The following is an 18,108-nucleotide window of genomic DNA, read 5'->3' on the forward strand; positions in this document are numbered from 1 at the left end:
TTTGCATTTTTTTTACCTACTTCTGGTGCTGTTTTTGTGTTATAAATCCATTCATTGACAATACTCGGCTTGATTTTTCTGTAGGTGAAACGTTGTCACACCCGGTTTTAAAGGAAACAACCAGATGTATTCCACATGTATGCCAGGATCAAGTTTACATACATGCAGCGACGTCATTAGTGATAACATAAACGGTGTCTTAAATAACGTAAACAATCCTTACAAAAGGACCCGTAGGTCTGAAAGAAAATACTAATAAATCTTCAATTGGCAGCGGAACACCCATCCATCCACAGGCGTTGTCCGGGGGAAACACCAGCCTAGGACATGGTCTTCAATCAACGCCTTCTTCCTTCTAGAAATCAGCGTCCTCGCCCGGGACTTCCTCGAAGACTTCACCTTCTGAGCAGCATCCGAGGGTAGGGAAAAAGGCAAGCGTGAGTACATAAAGTACCCAGCAAGTGGAGGAAAAATATGACATGCAGGCTATTGACAAGGAAAGTTCAACTTGGGAATTTACTGCGACTATGCTCAGCTAAAACAGACTCAAACAACCTAGCAATCCTATTTACTAGATTTTATTCCAACAATATAAGAACATAACTCATCGGATTCCATCCGACTACCAGACTCACCAGATATCCCATATCCGGCTACCGACTCATCGGGAGTACCACCACCCGACTACCCAAACCAACCCTTAAAGTTCCCATCTAATCCTGAAGAAGTCCAAGCCGCTCTTGACCGTGAGCACGGCTGATCGATCAGTTATTTACTCTGCAGAGTTTGCACACTTTACCCACGAGTCGTGATTCCCTTTTTGCCTTACACTTCCGGGGTGTATGGCCGGGGTCTCACTACAAGGTTGTTACAAAGTATCTTCACATCTATAAGCACCCACTAAGGTTTCACCGCTAACAGGGGTCCCATCCACTGCAGAGGCCCCCTCTTGTGCCACCGAACCAACCATTGGTGCGTACAGAATGCGAAAAACACTAATTACTTAGCCAGGCCGTACCCATATAGGCCCCATGGTTGTGCTGTTTTGCCAGGTTACAGGCTCCAAGAACCGGTCCTTAGGATCCCACACAAGAACATACACAAACCCTGCTGTATAGCTCCACCACATACTAGCCATCCAGTTGGGATCCCTAAATTCAAGTTACTACAAGATTATCAATTCTCCCAAGTACTTGTTCCATAGTTATTAATCAAAGTTCATAATGATTCTAATCCATGACTGCACTAGCATGACTACCCTTTTACAGGACCCAAAACCCCAAAAAGGCTACAAGGAATGGCCATACAAATTCTAGTAAATCCTATTCATGGGATTCAAAATTAGACAAGCATGCAACTAAGGAAAAGTAAACTATAATGATCTATGGTTAAATCAAGGTGATCAAGGACACTTGCCTTCGTAAGTTGGCTGCTCAGAATCTTCGAAAACTTGGTCTTGAAAGCTGGCACTCTGCTCTCCTCCTAAGCCAAAGAACACACCGGAAAGAAATAACAAAACAGCTAAGTACAACACACTAAACAGGAGAAACTAACTCTAAAAAGGCTAAGAACGGAAAGTACACGCTGCTACGATCTCGGGGGTGCGAAAATCACCTAAATCGGAGGTCGTATGGAAAAGTTACACTAATTCTACTCTACAGGGGCTTTTCTGAAAGTTTGCAGGGACTAAATTGTAAAACAGATAGTTCTAGGGGCTTAAGTGCAAAGTTCAGGGACCTAAACATAATTACCCTAAAATCCAGGGGCCTAATTGCAATTATCCTATAGTCCAGGGGCCAAATTGCAATTATCCAGAACTATCTAAGGGCCTATATGCAGAAACAGTGAAGCCTAGGGGTTTCCTTGCAAATCTCCCTATTTTCCGAGAATAGGTGGAATTATTTTCATACTGAAAATCCTAATTAATGCGCAATGCTGACGTCACAGGCTGACTGGGCTGCTGACTGGGCATCCACTGCTGACTGGGCTTTGCCACGTAGGACAGGGGCATCCACGTGGCGCACTGACGTGTCTCTGCTGCTGACTGGGTTTAAGAGGGACACGTGGCGCAATCTGGACGGCTAGCGAAGGGGTATCTTGCGATCTAATCAGGAACGTTCAAAGGGGATCCGACGGCTGAGATTGATTGGGGGAAAAACAGACCGGCGGCGATCGGAACACGGCGGCGCCGCCTCGGATCTCACCGGAGGATCGCCGGAGACACGCTAAACTACGCTACGGGCTACCAAACTCTACGGGGAAAGGCGCAAACGAACGGGGAGCGCACGGGGAAGCTCACCGGGGGCTTGTCGACGGCCGGGGAGGTCTTGACGGCGACGGGCGACGACAATGGCGGGCGGCGGCGCTCGGAAGTCGACGGGGATCCGGCTGCGACGGCGGAGAGGCGAATCCGACGGGCGGGGAAGCTTCCTGGGGGGCATGCAGTGCCGGAGGGGGGGTTAGCTGACCGCGGGGACCATCGGGCGAAGCTAGCGACGATGAAGGGCGGCGGCGCTTACCGGCGAGCGGGGAGAACTCGGTTCCGACGGCGGAGAGACTTCGGCGAGCAGCAAAACGAGTTCCTCCCGCTACTGCGAAGCTGGCGGCGAGCTCGGACGCGGCGGGGAGGACTTGGCGCGGCGGATGGCTCGGCGACGGCGGCTATGGCGCTCGGCTTCCTCGGGTTTTTGCGCGTGTGCAGGGAGAAAAGGCGGCGCTGCTGGGTTATATAGGCGAGGCAGGCGCGGGTTGTTGCGGGGCGCAGCGCGTAGGGCGGACGGCGCGACGAAATCGGACTCGGCGCGCGGCAGCTGCGGGTTCGGTTCGGATACGGCGCGCGGGGCTGCGGGGCGCGGCGGAGACGATAGAGCTGACGGGCGGGTCCCACTGGGCAGCGGCGCGCGGACGGGGTGGGCTGGGCTGGAAGCGGGCGACTGCTGGGCTGGGCCGCGACAAGGAAAACGGGCGTCACAAACGTGAACCGAACATGCACAGTTGCTAAAATGAGACAATTACCTGTTAAGTTCCGGACTGTAGAGGCATTTTCACGTGGTCTAAAAGGAGTCGGCATGCCACTTGACTACAGGAGGACTTCGCAGTTATCCTTGACTAAGCACGTTCTGTGGTCATTCATTTCTCGTGGCAACTGATTACATGAGCACTTTAGATAAAGCTTGAATTCTTTTCCTGTATCAACTAACTATGATATACTCCTATTTGGTTGTATGTTGAATATGGGAAAATATGGAATGGGAGGAATGTTGAGAAATTTTCTGAGAGGTGTTGTGTCTCGCCATCCTCTTAAAGAAAACACTAAGAACTCTAGATTTACATTATAATATTCTAACATGGATATTCAGATATGTTTGCACTTGAAGTCAACAAAGTTGTTAAGGAGCTAGGGCGGCAATTCACTTGCACATATATGAAGTCCTTAATAGACTGTCTGTGCTCAAGAGGTGAGCAAAAAAAAAAAAAAATCTACTATTTTCTTTTACCCTTGCTTCTTATTGTTTTTTTTCAACATGTAGCTTTAGCTGAACTTTGCTATTTGTTTTTTTAATACATGAGGTGGTGGTGTTGGTCTTATTTGGTGTTTTCCTCATAGATGGTATCTTCGAAATGAACCTAGGCTCACACTCCATTGAAAGACATAACCAACACCATCAACGGTAATGTTTATATCAATTGACCCTTTTCTTTTTGCTAACAAAGCAAAATGATATTCTAGATATTTAGAAAGACTCTAGCCATGAATTGATGCATATAACTCTTGACTTTATCATTGTATATTTCATGTCACAAAGGACATATTGCATCACTTGTAAGTTTTACGTCTAAATTTCTAACTATTACCACTATTAAAATGATGACAACACATATTATAGCGTAAAAATATTCAGCCATTGCAACGCACATGCATGCAACTAGTTTCAGTAATCTTTTTTTACTTACTTGGACGTCGTACGGTTATCTAGAGTAACAACTGGCCAAATAAATCTCTTCTACCTCGGACAACACAACACTATAACTAGGGATGAAAACATGTCTATTCCTCAATGGGGAGTGGAGAATATCCTCTTTCTCATTTGGAGGAAAATACCCCACCCCATCCCAACCCTATAGACTCAATTTTTCTCCATTCCCATACTCATATGGGGAATGGGTACCCGATAGGTTACACAATCCCATTTACAAGTAGCTCAATGACAATAGGGTAGCATGATTTATCAACACAACAATAATTTGTCACAATAAAATTGGTATCGATTGGTCACGACACATTGGAATAGGATAAAGTGTAGTTCACCATATCACATAATATTTTATTGACTACACAAGTTACTCTAAAAACTATGAACCTCGTATGCTATATACATAGAACCTTCATATATCATGGTTGCATGACACCGTGGGGAGACGGAGACGAGGGGCTAAGGAACACCCCCATGTACCTGTTTGCATCCCCATGGGTGCGAATGACCATATCTCTACTCCTTAATAATAGAATTATCCGTTAGGGAACAAGAGATGGGGCCATCGACATCTATCCCTCGCAATCAAAGCATCCATCATGATCTGAATCTGTGGTATGCCGTGTGCATGCTTAACAACTCCAGATATTACGTAACTGAATCTGTGGTACATGATACTCTCGGAGATCTAGTAGGCTCATAGGTCTTGATTGATTACATAACTCGAGAATAACTAGCATCCCAATCAGATTTATCTGATCTTTCTTGGTGGACAAGATGAAGGATTTTCTATTGATTGCGGCGAGATAGAAAGCGGTATAAGACCCCTATATAAGGTGGAGACCTAGACCCTCGAAGGGAGGCTCTCTTTCTGAAGGGACACAACTCATCTACAACTCGATGTAAGCACTAGAGTCACAGGAGATACTCGACGTCTTCATCATTAGTCTAGTTTAGATCACATCCACTCCTTGTAATAGATCTAGACACATTACTAGTACTCGAGTGAATACAGATACATCATCAATCATATAGGATGTAGGGTATTACTCAAATCAAGGATCCGAACATGTATACATCGCGTGTGTCTCGTTTCTTGTTTGATTCCTAGATCACGAAGATAATCCCGTTATTCTTACGAACATATTTTCAGAGAAAAATCCTCGATGCCTCTACAGTTAATTTGCATGCTAATAGTAACTCACTTGCATTGAAGAGCTCAAGTATGTTGTCCTTAGTTTTTATTTCCGACGATCTTGGTTTGGTCTAACTTTCTAATAGTTAACATAAAGCCCAAGATGACACCACAATTTGATAATAAGTTATTTGTCAGCTCAGCTGTAGATAGACACTAAGCCATCCCTATAACAAAGTAACAATACAACGTAACTATGCTATATCATTAAAAAAAATTGACTCATGTTGCAACGTACATATAAGTAATTATTTGATAATAAGTTATTGGCTCAGCTCAGTTGTAGGTAGACACCTAAGTCATCCCCATAACAAAGTAATAATACAACTATGTTATATCATTAAAAAATTTAGTTCTCGTTGCAACACATAGACAAGTACCTATTTGATAATAAGTTATTGGTCTAACTCAGTTGTAGGTAGACACCTAAGTCACCCCTATGACAAAATAACAATACAACTATGTTACATTATTAAAAATTTGGCTCCCGTTATAATGCACGGGTAAGTAAATAGTTGGTGAAACGTCAAAATTTTGATTATGTCATCAGCTATGTGGATTTTATATGTCAGTGAAAGAAAATTCTAAAATTAGATATTTTCTTTCACTTTAAATTCTTTAAAATTCGTAAAATTTTGCTAAAATTCCGCCGAAACTTTAATCCATGGTAGTAACTCGTAAGTACGTATATATCATGATAGGCATCGCAACAAATCAAGTTACACATATGTACATACACATAACGATATTCTTTGTGACACCACCTTTAGGCGCTGCTGATTCGTTCATCCCTTCACCCCCGCTTCTTCCTCGCGGCCACTACGGCCATCACTGAGAAGACGGCCACCGACGAGGCCCAGATCACGCCGGGGCGGTGGCGAACGAAGAAGTTCTTCATCCTCTTGTCGTGGTGCTGCCCCACCTTCTCGATCTCCTGGTCTATGGCCATGTACACCGACGGGTACGTGGCGTGCCCGTCGATCTTCTTGATCAGCTCGTGCACCTCCTGCGCGCCCCTGGACCCGCCGCGGACGACGCCGGCGCGGCGGAGGACCCGGACATCGGCGGCGCCCTCGATGAGCTCGTTCATCATCTGGAAGTAGCGCGTCACGGGCTTGCTCTGCTCCTCGTACTCCTGCGCCAGGAGGTTCCGGACCACCGTGGCCAACTTGAAGTCGTACACCAGCGCCGGCAGCCACAGCGTCGTCGACTCCTCCTTGAACTCGACCTTGGCGATGCCGTTCTCGGAGGCCTGGAGCCGGACCCCCGACCGCCGGAGCGCCCTCGCTGCCGGCATGCGGGACGGCCTGCCGGTGGCGCTAGTGCCCTGCCTCGGCGCTGGCACCGCACTTTGGTGCAGGCAATCCAGGAGCGTGCGCAAGGCCATCTTGGGATCCTTCGCCACGTCCTTGAACCGCCCGCCCTTTGGAGCCGGCGCCTTCTTCGTGAAGAACGGCGAGTAGTACCAGCAGAAACCGTGGATCACGTCGCCGAAGCTATCTTTGGTGAAGGGCAGCTTGTACTCGCCGTTGATGGAGTCTTTGACGTCCTTGAACTCCTCGCGGCCGACGGTCTCTTTGATCACTCCCTCGATGACGCCGGCCACGTCGAGCAGGTCATTCAGGGGGAGCTGGTTCTCGAGCTTGATCACATCCGTGACGATGTCCTGCATGTGCCGCGACTTGAAGCTCTCGTCGACTCCCTCGCGGTCCACGTTATTCTTGCCGATCGCCTTCATGAGCATCGGGAGGAAGCCGACGACGATGAAGATGCTGTCGACCACCCGCTTGTGCGTCTCATCCCAGCCTTCGTCGGTGAGCTCCGCTTTCTCCTCCGCCGGGGTGCTCCCTTCGGTGTCTGGATTAGCACTTATTGCAGCTTCCCCAGCCTCTGGAGCGTCTCCTTCTACAACTGTGGCTGAGAAAGAGAGAGATTGGAATTTTGCAAACAATATATTGAGTTGCATGCACTAGACAATTTATCTAAAAGTCTAAGCTAACGAGAAAAGACAAGCAATATACTTATACTTCAACAAGATATAGCGCAAGAAAAGAAGATATAGCTCTTGGCAGAAAGTACCGCGGCCGGCATCATCGGCTGGTGAATGGATGCTGAAATGGCAAGCCTTGGCGAGGGCCAGGAGCAGCCTGTTGGCGCGCAGCATGTCGTCATCGAAATGGTGGCCCATGATGGCCTCGTAGACGAGCGCGGCCTTCACCCGGAAGCTGTTGCGCCGGTCGAGCGCGCTGCGCGCGTCGTGCGTGAAGAAGACTTTCGCCGGCGCGAACTCCGAGGGGTGCTCCTTGCGCATCCGCTCGTACGCCATCGACTTCAGCATCGCCTCGTACGGTGGCGCCATGCCGCTTGTGGAGGTGGATCGTGCTTCTGCTGCCGCGAGCGAGCGCGCGTTTTTTGTGCTCGTTTTGCTTTGGTCCGGGCGATCGATGGTTAATCTTGGTGGGATGGGGTTTTATAGTCGTTTGCAGAGGACACGACGACGATGCCATTTTTCCAGGTGGAGAGTAATTCCTTTCTTGGCGTGCTTAGAGGGAGCTAACGTGACATGGAGGGGAAATAAGAATTTAAAACAGGGCAGGCCTCGGCACGAGCTCTTGAAGAATTTTCCATGGGACCGTCCGTACGAATGGAGAGAAATGCAAACACCGCAAGCATGCATATGCTTATCTCTGCCGCCTATTCCTCCCATCTAATAGTTATCTATCATTATATTTTTCTCATCTATATCGTGACTCCTTCTCGCACGAATCTTAATACAAATAAATGGCTCTGATGAATCATATGTGCACAAAACCATGTAAAAAATTCCCGGTGGAATTGGGATCTAGGAGCCGTCCGATGATGCCACAAAGGTGCACCGTAGCACAGCTTGACTACGGATTAAGAACTGGTCAGCACTTAAAAGAGGATGAATTGTATTAGTAAAGGGTGATCGTTTCCATATTTAACTAGCTAATTAAGTCGGCTGCTCAATAATTTCTCTAAAGATTAGCAATTTTGAGGAGGGGCCATGGCCCTCACATAGCTCCGCCCCTGGGTAGCACGATCAGATGGCTCCAAAGCATGTCCTCATGAACCTGGTTTAGCCACTCGTGCACGCGGCTGCCATGTTTTATCCTAACCTTTCATGTGCACGAATCTCAGAAAACACCAACAGTACTGGTCTCCTATTTTTCCATAACCCCACATGCGAATCGGCCGAATTTAGATTCCGGCAATACTCTTTCTTCTTTTCAAGGTATTCGTTAACATTTAATCGGTGGTTAAGGCATCCAGGTTGGGCAAACACAGCAATCAAGGATCGATCCCTAACTGATGTTCCAGTCCGGAATGAAGGACCTGCAAGTTTTCCCACCGGACTAGGCCTCTAGGCAATCAGGCATGGTGCACTGAAGGCTCTCATCTCATGCTTGTTGCAGGCCATGCCCTTGCTCCCAAGTCCCAAGGCTACTACTGAGGAAGAGGAACAGAGGTGGTCACGCCAAGGATAAAGCAACGGACTGAAACATGCAAGCCCGTGCCTGCGGACACAAAGCACACCTGCCCTGACGCATGGCTTTGCGCTTTAGAAGAATCTTCGGTATCAACCGTAGCTAAGCCTTGGACTTGAGAGGAAGATACAGAGAGGCACTCTTGCTACCCAAGATGTACCATAAGCAGTAACCATCTCTAGCAAATGGGCAGCACACCAGACGACACCCTTTCGTCACGCGGTTCATCAAGAAAAACGACGAATAGTTCGCTAATGGATCAAAAGTTATTAGCCCAAGGGCAATGGACAACAACATAGGCAACAAACTTGGTGAAACATGTAGTGGTGTAACTGAAACTAAATCCAGTTGATTTCTTATGTACCATTAAACCGCTTCCAGCATCCTCTTCCTATTCTTCAAAATAGTCATTCGTCAGTCCTTCGAGACAAACCAGCAAAGCAGCAGGCACCATAAGGCTAACCTTAACAATGGAGCCTATAGCTGGTCCGCTTCCATGTAATGTACAGGTTTTTTTTTTCACTCATCCTTCTGTTTGTGTAAGGATGAAGAACCGAAGATCTTCGAAGAGAGGCCACTTGTGATCCTTTTACATGATATAAGGTTTATCTATGAAGGCCCATTGGAAGATCTGTTCATACTGTTCGGCGGCATGGTCCCATGTGAAGTCTTTTGACATACCCCGCTTCATTAGTCCTTCCCAGGAAGACTTGTGTTCCCTGTATGTTGAAATTGCAGTTCGCAATGTCTGCAAAGCATCAATATAAGGTCAAAATCCCAAGTATGGAATGCTTATTCCCCATAGTACTGTATGGTAGTGGTTTTGTTTTATTGCTGGATCCAAAAAAATATTGATTTAGTTTGTCACTGCATTCTGGTAAAACAGTAAACGGACTGATCCAGGAACCCAGGGTGCTAAACTCCCTATATTCCCTTTAGTTGTTGATGTCAACACAAAGTGAGTTCAACGATGTTGGTACATATGACCAAGGATATACTATGACCAAAATCCTAACGCTGGATTCGAGTTTAATAGAAACTTACCCACAGCATGTTTTCCGTTGTTAGGGGTGCAAACGCCCACCTGTAAAATATTTATGGAGTGCAACATAAATGATCAGGAGTTCAGTGATGAATGGACCAAGCTACAGAATCATTGTGAGCATTCAATTGATTCCAGCAAAAAAATGGAACTGCAAATAGGCTAAAACGGAACAGTATTTACCCTGTACCCTGCTCTCCCTTATCACCAAAAGGGTTGAAGTTCTCCACTGTATCCTGTTCAACAAACAAAATAGGTGAACAAACATTTCTCCTTTGTACTGACATAAGAAGGCCATTATAGGATAATTGTCTTACTCTGAGTCCGCCAGTTCCATGAACAACGGGAACTGTACCATACCGCATAGCATATAGCTGATTGAGACCACAAGGTTCGAATCTGGATGGCATTAACAATATATCGCAGCTGTGCAAAAAGGGAGATATCAATATTTCAAATATATAATGTATTTATAAGATGACAAGTGTGTTCTTAGCAATGGGCTGTTTGCATACCCTGCAGTTATCCTGTGGGAAACTGGAACACTAAAACCAACCCATCCACGAAATTTATCCCTGAAGTTTGACTCTGTCGATCTCATCCAGGCTTCAAAATCTGGGTTACCAGATCCAAGCATGACCTGCAATTAATAAGAATAAAAAGGTATCATTGGCCAGCTGACTCTAGTTGTAGGATTAGAAACTTCTAAATCCACTACACACGCTACCCTTTGTCAGTCTTCAGTTAAAGGTCAAAAAAGCAACGTACTCGCGTGAAGGATAAGGGCATAGCTCTAGTACCGTCTCATTGCTACAAGTGAGATAATGTTAAACAAATTTGGCCTTTTGGGTGTACGCGCACGCATGTGTGCAATAAGATGTTATTTGGTATCCAGGAAAGGAGCATTTTGGAGGCCAAAGAAAGAAAGGATAAGGGCTGGACGTAAAGAAAGCAATTCAGCACAAGGATATTAGGAAAGTTAAGCAAATCCTCCAAAAACTTGCAGATGTATTTTTCTAAACAGTGTTAGACTTGCATCTCAAATACCAGTTTAATTTTGCTTCCCCCTGTAAGATATTCTAGTTGAAACTTGAAAGTAATAACTGCAACTTATATTTGTAACTTTTCATGCTACCAAGCTTGATGTGTAGTACAATAATGCCCCATGTATCTGCACACTTGTGTCAAGCCCTCGTAGAGACTGTAACACAGTGTGGTGTGAGGCAAGAGGTTCCACAAGCACAGAGTTGCATCTTGGATGTGCGTGGCAACGAAGCCGCACAACGGTCAGCATTGAGGAATGAAGAGAGAACCAAAGGTGTGTGTGGAAGAGAGAATATATGAGAGAACTAGGTTGATTTATTGCTTAATCCAGTACTTTGCTGCCTAGCACTCTTTCTTTAGCTAGAGGTATTGTCAAGGAAGCCTGCCAAGTGCTAACTATGTTAACTTGGGACTAAAAGTCTAAAACTACAGACATTACTCTGAATTCTAACATGTCGTTCAATAGCTAACACAGCTCAGACTCTTTGCTGATTCCTAAAGATAAGTACTGTCTCCAAATCGTGTTGGGCGCAGCTGCAGCTGCCGGTGCCCCTCACCAGTTCTCCATTTCTCCTCCTCCTGAACCTTTTCCCCTACATGACAGTTTGACTCAATTTCCAGCTTAGGATCACCAAAAGGGATCAGGACTTACAAATTGAATGTCTTCCCGCATGAGATCTGGAATGATTAGTTTAATGAGATCAATGCCTTTCTGATAATCCAATCTTCCAATAAAGCCAATCTGTAAATCAAGTAGATAAATCAGTCCACCATATTTTTTTTATATGAAAAATGATTTCTAAAGCATTGGTATCTAACCAGAGGAACATCGGGCCTTATAGGTAAACCCAGCTCCTTCTGCAATTCAGCTTTACATTTGACCTAAACAACAATGCCAGACCACAAAAGATTGGTAAGTGAGAGGATCATTAGAAGCAAAGAAAAAACATAGGAGGCACTCATCCCAATGGATATACACATGCTTTAGAGAACTGTCATCACACCTTTCCAGAGAGGTCATCAACAGAATAATGACAAGGGATACACTTGTCCGTGGCAGGGTTCCAATCATTGATGTCAATTCCATTTACAATTCCTGCGTGTACAGAGGCAGATTGAATTAATTCTTATCATCCTGCTCAGTTGTTTCCATAAAGCAGTTGAAGAACAAAACAAGATAACAAAGCATGAATATAGCTACCATTTAATACACTCTTCCTGGAGCTTAAAAGCTCATCGAGGCCTTGTCCACCTTCCACAGTTGTGACCTCCCATGAATAACCCTGGAAATGAAATATTAAATGATGAGTGGAGGAAAGCAACACCCAAATTGAAGGAAGAACATCTCATATAGAAAATTGAAGCAAAAATGTTATATGTAATATCACCTTACTGACGGTCACGATCCGATCTGCTGTCACAACTGCACCTTTCAAAAAATTAACTGCCTCACCCTTGTCAAGGGCATGCCTCCTTGCCCATTCAGGGAATACCCACTCTAGAGCTCCATACCACTCAGGTGACAACCCCAGGTCAGGATATGTACTTGCAGCCTCCACACCCTAGAACAATGAAAGAACATATGGTATGTGTGAACTGTCTTGACAAACTATGTATAGATAGTGCAAAATGATAGGCTCAAACCTGATGTGCTAAATTATGTATTACAAGAATGCTGCGGGAGTCTTTATAAACACCATATGGCCTATATTTTGCAGCAAGAAGGCTGAACAGACAAGATGAGGTTAAGAAGGATTGCTTACATAATGAAAACTAATTTAGCATTCCATGAAACCAAAGGAAGGGAAAAATAAAAGGGAAAACAGCAGAAACAAAGAGTGACACATCTAAAATTGCACTAGACAAGTGATACAGCTAGCTGACATGAAGCAGCTAGCCATGTAACATATGTCAAAAGAAAGAAGTATCATCTGAGCAGCCAAAACAGTATTCATGACATATACAATGAGATGAAGCTCACTGAGCCATTAACCTCAGGTTGTTCTGACATGTCCTAAGACACATACATCATGCCCTCTTGACCATTACACTTATATACTCCCTCCACTTCACAATATAAGTCCAGGCACAACATGCACAAAGACCATGGGGCACTAAATCTAAGAAAATATTGATGACCCTGGACCATACCTCTATTATACGGCATAGTACAACTACTTAACCTTTTTTACGGTATTGAAATGGGGGTAGAGAATGGAAATATTGCAATACTAACAGTTTTGATTTCTTCAATGAACATACATTGTGAAAGAAACAACACAAGACTTGTACCTCGAAATGAAGGGAGTACAAAACAGCAAATTGTGGTGGAAACAAGCATCCATATAAACATATTGCAAATAGAAGGTAACATAACTAAAACCTAGGCAGTACCCAGAATTATAACATAAAAAAAGAAAATGCCATCTATAATAAAATTGAGGAACATTCTTCAAGGGGAGATATTAAGTTAAAAGAGAACTTAAGTAACCAATCGGAACTACAAAGTGCTGTTTGAGATATAGCAATACAGATAGGTATTTGACGAAGCTGGTCCCATCAACATCTAGGTAAAGGTTGTTAAGGACTTAAGGGTATAAGAGTCATCTCCTAATTTAGGGTTTCCCCCCATCCATCTCTATATATAGTGCCCATTGGGCCTTAATGTAATCATCCATCATTTGTCATTCTATACTATCTTAACATGGTACCATGCTAACTTTGTTAACTTTGTATAGATGAACAAATGAAAGATGATTACATTGAGGCCCAATGGGCACTATATATAGAGGTGGATGGGGGGAAACCCTAGACTAGGAGATGGCTCTTACACCCTTGACTATTATACCCTTAACAAAGGCTACCTTTTAACCCAGTAAGGGATAGTTTTCAAGATTCAAGACATGCAAAAGCTGAAACATCCTAAAACAGCTCAAAGGTATTCCTTGTAGTACAGCTGATTGTATGACAACAAAGCGATGCAAGACAGTTACTAAACTATTCTGCTCATTATGTATGCTTGGTGCTGTGCTAATTTGTCAAGCCCACATAAAGGACCATGTTTTATTGATTACCACACAAATCAGTCTCTAGAAACTAAATGTTTGTCACACAAGATATCAAATGCATGCAGCATGCTTCAATGCAACGACATGCAACTGCTGTGCAAACCATGTCTTCCTGTTTTGAAGAAAAGAGATGGCTCAGAGGATTTGTAGCTGATGGGCTAGAACTAGCACTACCAGAGAAAGTTGACTACAAAGTTGAACTATTTGAACAAAATTGTCTTGCTGCACATATGATTAGTTAATTCTAACAATGACAAAGAATTGTTAAGTTCCTTGGAATTGCTACTTCAGTATTTTCTTAGACTCCATAAATATATACACAGATGCAGTAGAACATACATGGCAAAAGAACCAGAGAATTTTAAAGTAATATGGCATGCACTGCAAACGTGAGCTCTGAGGATAATGAACATACACTGGCACAAGGCTGGCATGCCAATCGTTCACAACAAACATGCAATTCTGCCCATAAATATATCCTCCCAATTCAAGGATCAAAGGAGCCTCACATGCAGCATAGCAAAGGAGTGTGTATCTGAACTGCAAGATATAGAGCATTCAATCGATTTTGTAATAGAACGTAGACCATATAAATAGGAGCTTAATGTACCAAGCTTTATTTTACCTGATTATCACCAAAAGCACCGAATTTATCTCCATACAAATTTCCAGGTCTGTGATATGAGGGATGGTCAACAAACACCTAAACAAACAGCACAGTTGGCATGAAACCAAAAAACAAATAGCCCAAATACAGATAAGCATTCTGCAATGACCAGTTGCAATTAGAAGAAGCACATATTTTAACATGACATATATCAACTAGACCTCCTGCAAACAGCAGAAATCAACAAACATGATCTGCCAACCAAAAAAGTTTCCTGCTATCTTGTACATGTCATTGTTCGTTAATCCTTATCATCTAGTGCAATCTTCACTTAGTACTATTGCATCTGACGGACAAGACTTGATTCATTGTACTCCTCAAACCCTATTTAGAGCAATGATGATGCGCTTAAATCACATAATTCTCGTGATATCGGGCCAAGATAGTTATCTACTCTAAACAAAATTCGCAGAAAAAGTTTGTGCTTTGAGATTTTGCACCATTTTAATATTAAGTGTTTGTTGCAAATACAAATGCAAGAGCACAGATGCATAGACTTTAGGACCATAGACAGAAGCATGCTACTTCATGGATAAATCATATTATATATAATGTGTAACCCTCTTCATTTTAATCTGGCAAAATACTATATGTTGTTCAAGATACTGAAGAACACGAATAACACGAAAGTACCAAGGTAACATCATAACATGTACATGTCAAGAAACTTGCAGGACTAAAGGAAGTACAGACAAAGGTAAGCAGTTATTCCTTTTCATCAGAAAACAATAAGGTGTACCCACCCAATCAACGTTGTCTCTATATTCATGGAAAAAGGTAACTTCATGTTCTGCGCCAAAGCATGGAACCCGGATGTGCTTCGCGGTGTTAAGTGCATTTGCATAATTTTTATCATTGGTCCCATTTAAGTATCTTGGGATTACAACCATCACACGGTGACCACGAGCAGCAAGAGCAACAGGCAATGAACCACAAACATCTCCTAGACCCCCTGACTTTGCATAAGGAGAAGCCTCGCCAGTTACAAAGACAATGCTATGTGTAACTTCAGCTTGAGCTTGCCCCTTTACAACCAGGTTCTCAGAATCTTGCTCACTTGTCACAACTACTGTGCTGTTGATGGAATCCTCAGCAATCTCTGTATGTGAAATGAAGGATTCATATGGTATATTTGTTAAGACCAGGGTAAGAGGAAAGATATTAGCAGAAAGTAAGTAAATATCAGAAGATTGTATTCTTGCCACATCATGGAAAAGTCTACCGATGATAAGAATGCTGCAACCAACATTCTGTTCTCAGCTAAATGACAAAGTTCAGGCTGCCAGATACTCGGTTCCTAAAATAACTCAATCTATGGTCTGAGAGAGTGTTTAATATACACAAGAAAACAAAGTAGAGTAGTGGCCCAAAGAAGAGGGCGAGGTGGGCCAAACACCTATCAATAAATATCCCACAAGTACCCAAAGGAAAGATTCGTATCAAATTGGAACTAGTAGTCCAGTGAAAGGCAAAGCAGTAAGCACAAATTGGTCCAGGTACTGATGTGACCGACTAGGTGCATATGACCGTTCAATAGAAAATGGAACTGACACGACGTTCATAATCCAAGGATCCTAAGATAAATCCTCAGTTTCTTTTCCGCTTTTGCGACTAAATCTCTAGCTATCGGCATTCCATACCACTCTGCACTTTAAGTTCTTTCTAGTTTCTATCCAGTGACTAAACCTGGACCATTCAACTCTTCGATCTCACGAAATGGGCTCACTTCCACTTTTCGTTTCTTAGAGGGCTCTGCATAATTTTACTGTTACTTCAGCAAAGTCAGCTTACCACAGACTGATATGATATCCCAAGGTTCTGTTAGGATATTACGTGGAGTACAGCTACTCACAACGCGGGTTACAATCACACCACCAAGGAAGAGACAAACTTTTCAATTTTGCTCTACTTCCAACGACATATGTGGCACCTGACTACTAAATATCTATGATATGCCAGCTCAGATCCAACCGCGTGTACGGACCCCGAAACTTCTGCGGTGCACTGACATCACATCGAGGCATCGACACGCCACCCTGACCCCCATCATCCCATGATCCAATACAGACCCCTAAAATTGCCACGGGTGTGCTCAAATGCGGGCTTCGATTTTTTTTGACATGCTACTAAATTATGCAATGTATTCGACTAATAGAGATCAATTAATCCAACTTCGCCTTTAAAAATTTTACCCGATTCCTCAGACGCATTTCAAGTTGAACGAAACCAGCAGCCGTCTGAATATACATCGACAAAAATCAACAGTATTTGGCTAAGGCGCTTACCTTCAGGTTGGAGGCGGAGGTCCCCCACTCCGGCGTCGGGCACGGGCAGTGGCGTCGAGGCTGGCGCTGGCGTGGACTCCGGTGGCGGCGGCGCGAGGAGGCCGGGCATGACCGGCGGGGCCAGCTGCGTGGGGGGCAGGGGGCGCGGTGCCGGCCCTTCCCTGCTCAGCTCCACGACGCACCGCTGGCGCAGGACACGGTTGAGCCGCCGCGGGCGCGCCTGATCAGCCCCCCGCCTGGGGACCGGCCCGGCGGCGGAGGGGGCGGCGGCCCGCGCGAGGAGGCACGCAGCGCCCACGGCCGGCGTCGACATGGGGCGAAGGGATCGGTCAGCCGGGGCGGGGCGGGGCGGGGATCGCGCGGACGAAGAAAATGCGAGGCTCGTCTCCCCTCGTCGAGCCTGCGTGCGGTGCCGCCTTGGGCGCGCTTCCCGGGGTGGCGAGTGATGGGAGGCCGAGGCGAGGGGTTTTGGTTTGAAGCACACAGCAAAAACGGATCGGGGTCGGGAGCGCCGAGTCGAGGTGGTGCCAGGCCGCCTGCCAGCCACACACAAAACGGACGGACGGGCGGGCGTGCACGGTAACGAAGTTTAGAGCAACTTTTTCGTGTCTTTTTCATCCACCCTCTTCAAATTTTTCTTCTTTCTCTTACTCATCCTATTTTTTTCCTCCTTTTCATCTTCCATGACCAAAAGTTGAAAGAGATTTGGAGGGCTCCTAAGTATGTCTGATATAGAGGTCTTGCTCCAGCCTCCTGATAGATCTGTCACTGGTTACGTAGTCTAGTTATGTGAATTTTGAGTGTATCCATCTGAGTGTTTCGTGAGCTGGTTCTTTTGATCAATAGGGTGTCACAATTGTTGGTTACATTTGACGTCCTAGCATTAGTGCCTCACGGCTCACGCAAACTAAATAAAACAGTATATTTAATAGATAAATAAATCCTAGGTTTTATATAAGAATGTGCGCAGATGATATAGATAAAAAAAAGTTAGTAAGATGAATTTTTTTTGCTTTTGGTCCTTCACTGGTTGACATTGTCATATCCCAACCTTCTTTATTCTCGCTCCCTTTCGATGACCAGTCTTCTAAGTTTAATGGTGCCTAGTGATTATAAAGTTGACCACACTGACAAGCGAAGAGACCATAGACTTTGGTTTCATGTGGACCAACTTCTATTATTAGGGGTTTGAGTTCCCAAGTGAGTGAAATAAAGTGGGGAAAAAACTGGGTGGAACGAAATGGTTATTGTTCTTGTTTGGTGACCATTGAGATGTGATCCAACTGCTGAGGATTAAATTGCTCATTAGATCTTAGTTGATGGA

General features: G+C 44.6%; 2 protein-coding genes across 2 annotated transcripts; both read right to left on the bottom strand.

Annotated features, from left to right (window-relative positions):
- Window positions 1–5,845: 5,845 nt before the first annotated feature.
- LOC133925772 (uncharacterized) lies at window positions 5,846–7,776 on the bottom strand. Its single transcript, XM_062371523.1, has 2 exons — window positions 7,249–7,776; window positions 5,846–7,086 (listed from the first exon to the last, which is right to left on the bottom strand). Exons 1-2 carry the CDS (start codon window positions 7,526–7,528, stop codon window positions 5,963–5,965), a joined length of 1,404 nt encoding a protein of 467 aa, XP_062227507.1. The 5' UTR covers window positions 7,529–7,776; the 3' UTR covers window positions 5,846–5,962.
- A 1,229-nt stretch (window positions 7,777–9,005) lies between these two features.
- Window positions 9,006–17,322, bottom strand: LOC133926292 (starch synthase 1, chloroplastic/amyloplastic-like). Its single transcript, XM_062372145.1, has 15 exons — window positions 16,785–17,322; window positions 15,243–15,598; window positions 14,458–14,535; window positions 14,248–14,372; window positions 12,409–12,490; window positions 12,153–12,326; window positions 11,966–12,047; window positions 11,769–11,860; window positions 11,584–11,646; window positions 11,417–11,506; window positions 10,236–10,360; window positions 10,038–10,146; window positions 9,904–9,956; window positions 9,723–9,762; window positions 9,006–9,426 (listed from the first exon to the last, which is right to left on the bottom strand). The coding sequence occupies exons 1-15, from the start codon at window positions 17,095–17,097 to the stop codon at window positions 9,268–9,270; spliced, it is 1,941 nt and encodes a 646-aa protein (XP_062228129.1). The 5' UTR covers window positions 17,098–17,322; the 3' UTR covers window positions 9,006–9,267.
- Between the last annotated feature and the right edge of the window lie 786 nt (window positions 17,323–18,108).

This window comes from Phragmites australis, chromosome 8 (genome assembly GCF_958298935.1).
Source record: "Phragmites australis chromosome 8, lpPhrAust1.1, whole genome shotgun sequence".
In the NCBI taxonomy this organism is placed as follows: domain Eukaryota; kingdom Viridiplantae; phylum Streptophyta; class Magnoliopsida; order Poales; family Poaceae; genus Phragmites; species Phragmites australis.

Excerpts from the sequence above, each read along its gene's own strand:
- LOC133925772 (XM_062371523.1), bottom strand. The coding sequence starts at position 7,528 with ATGGCGCCACCGTACGAGGCGATGCTGAAGTCGATGGCGTACGAGCGG. Across the intron at positions 7,087-7,248 it reads AGCCGATGATGCCGGCCGCG|CCACAGTTGTAGAAGGAGAC; the intron begins GTACTTTCTGCC and ends TCTCTTTCTCAG.
- LOC133926292 (XM_062372145.1), bottom strand. The coding sequence starts at position 17,097 with ATGTCGACGCCGGCCGTGGGCGCTGCGTGCCTCCTCGCGCGGGCCGCC. Across the intron at positions 14,536-15,242 it reads ATAGAGACAACGTTGATTGG|GTGTTTGTTGACCATCCCTC; the intron begins GTGGGTACACCT and ends CTGTTTGTTTAG. Across the intron at positions 9,763-9,903 it reads AAGGGAGAGCAGGGTACAGG|GTGGGCGTTTGCACCCCTAA; the intron begins GTAAATACTGTT and ends AATATTTTACAG.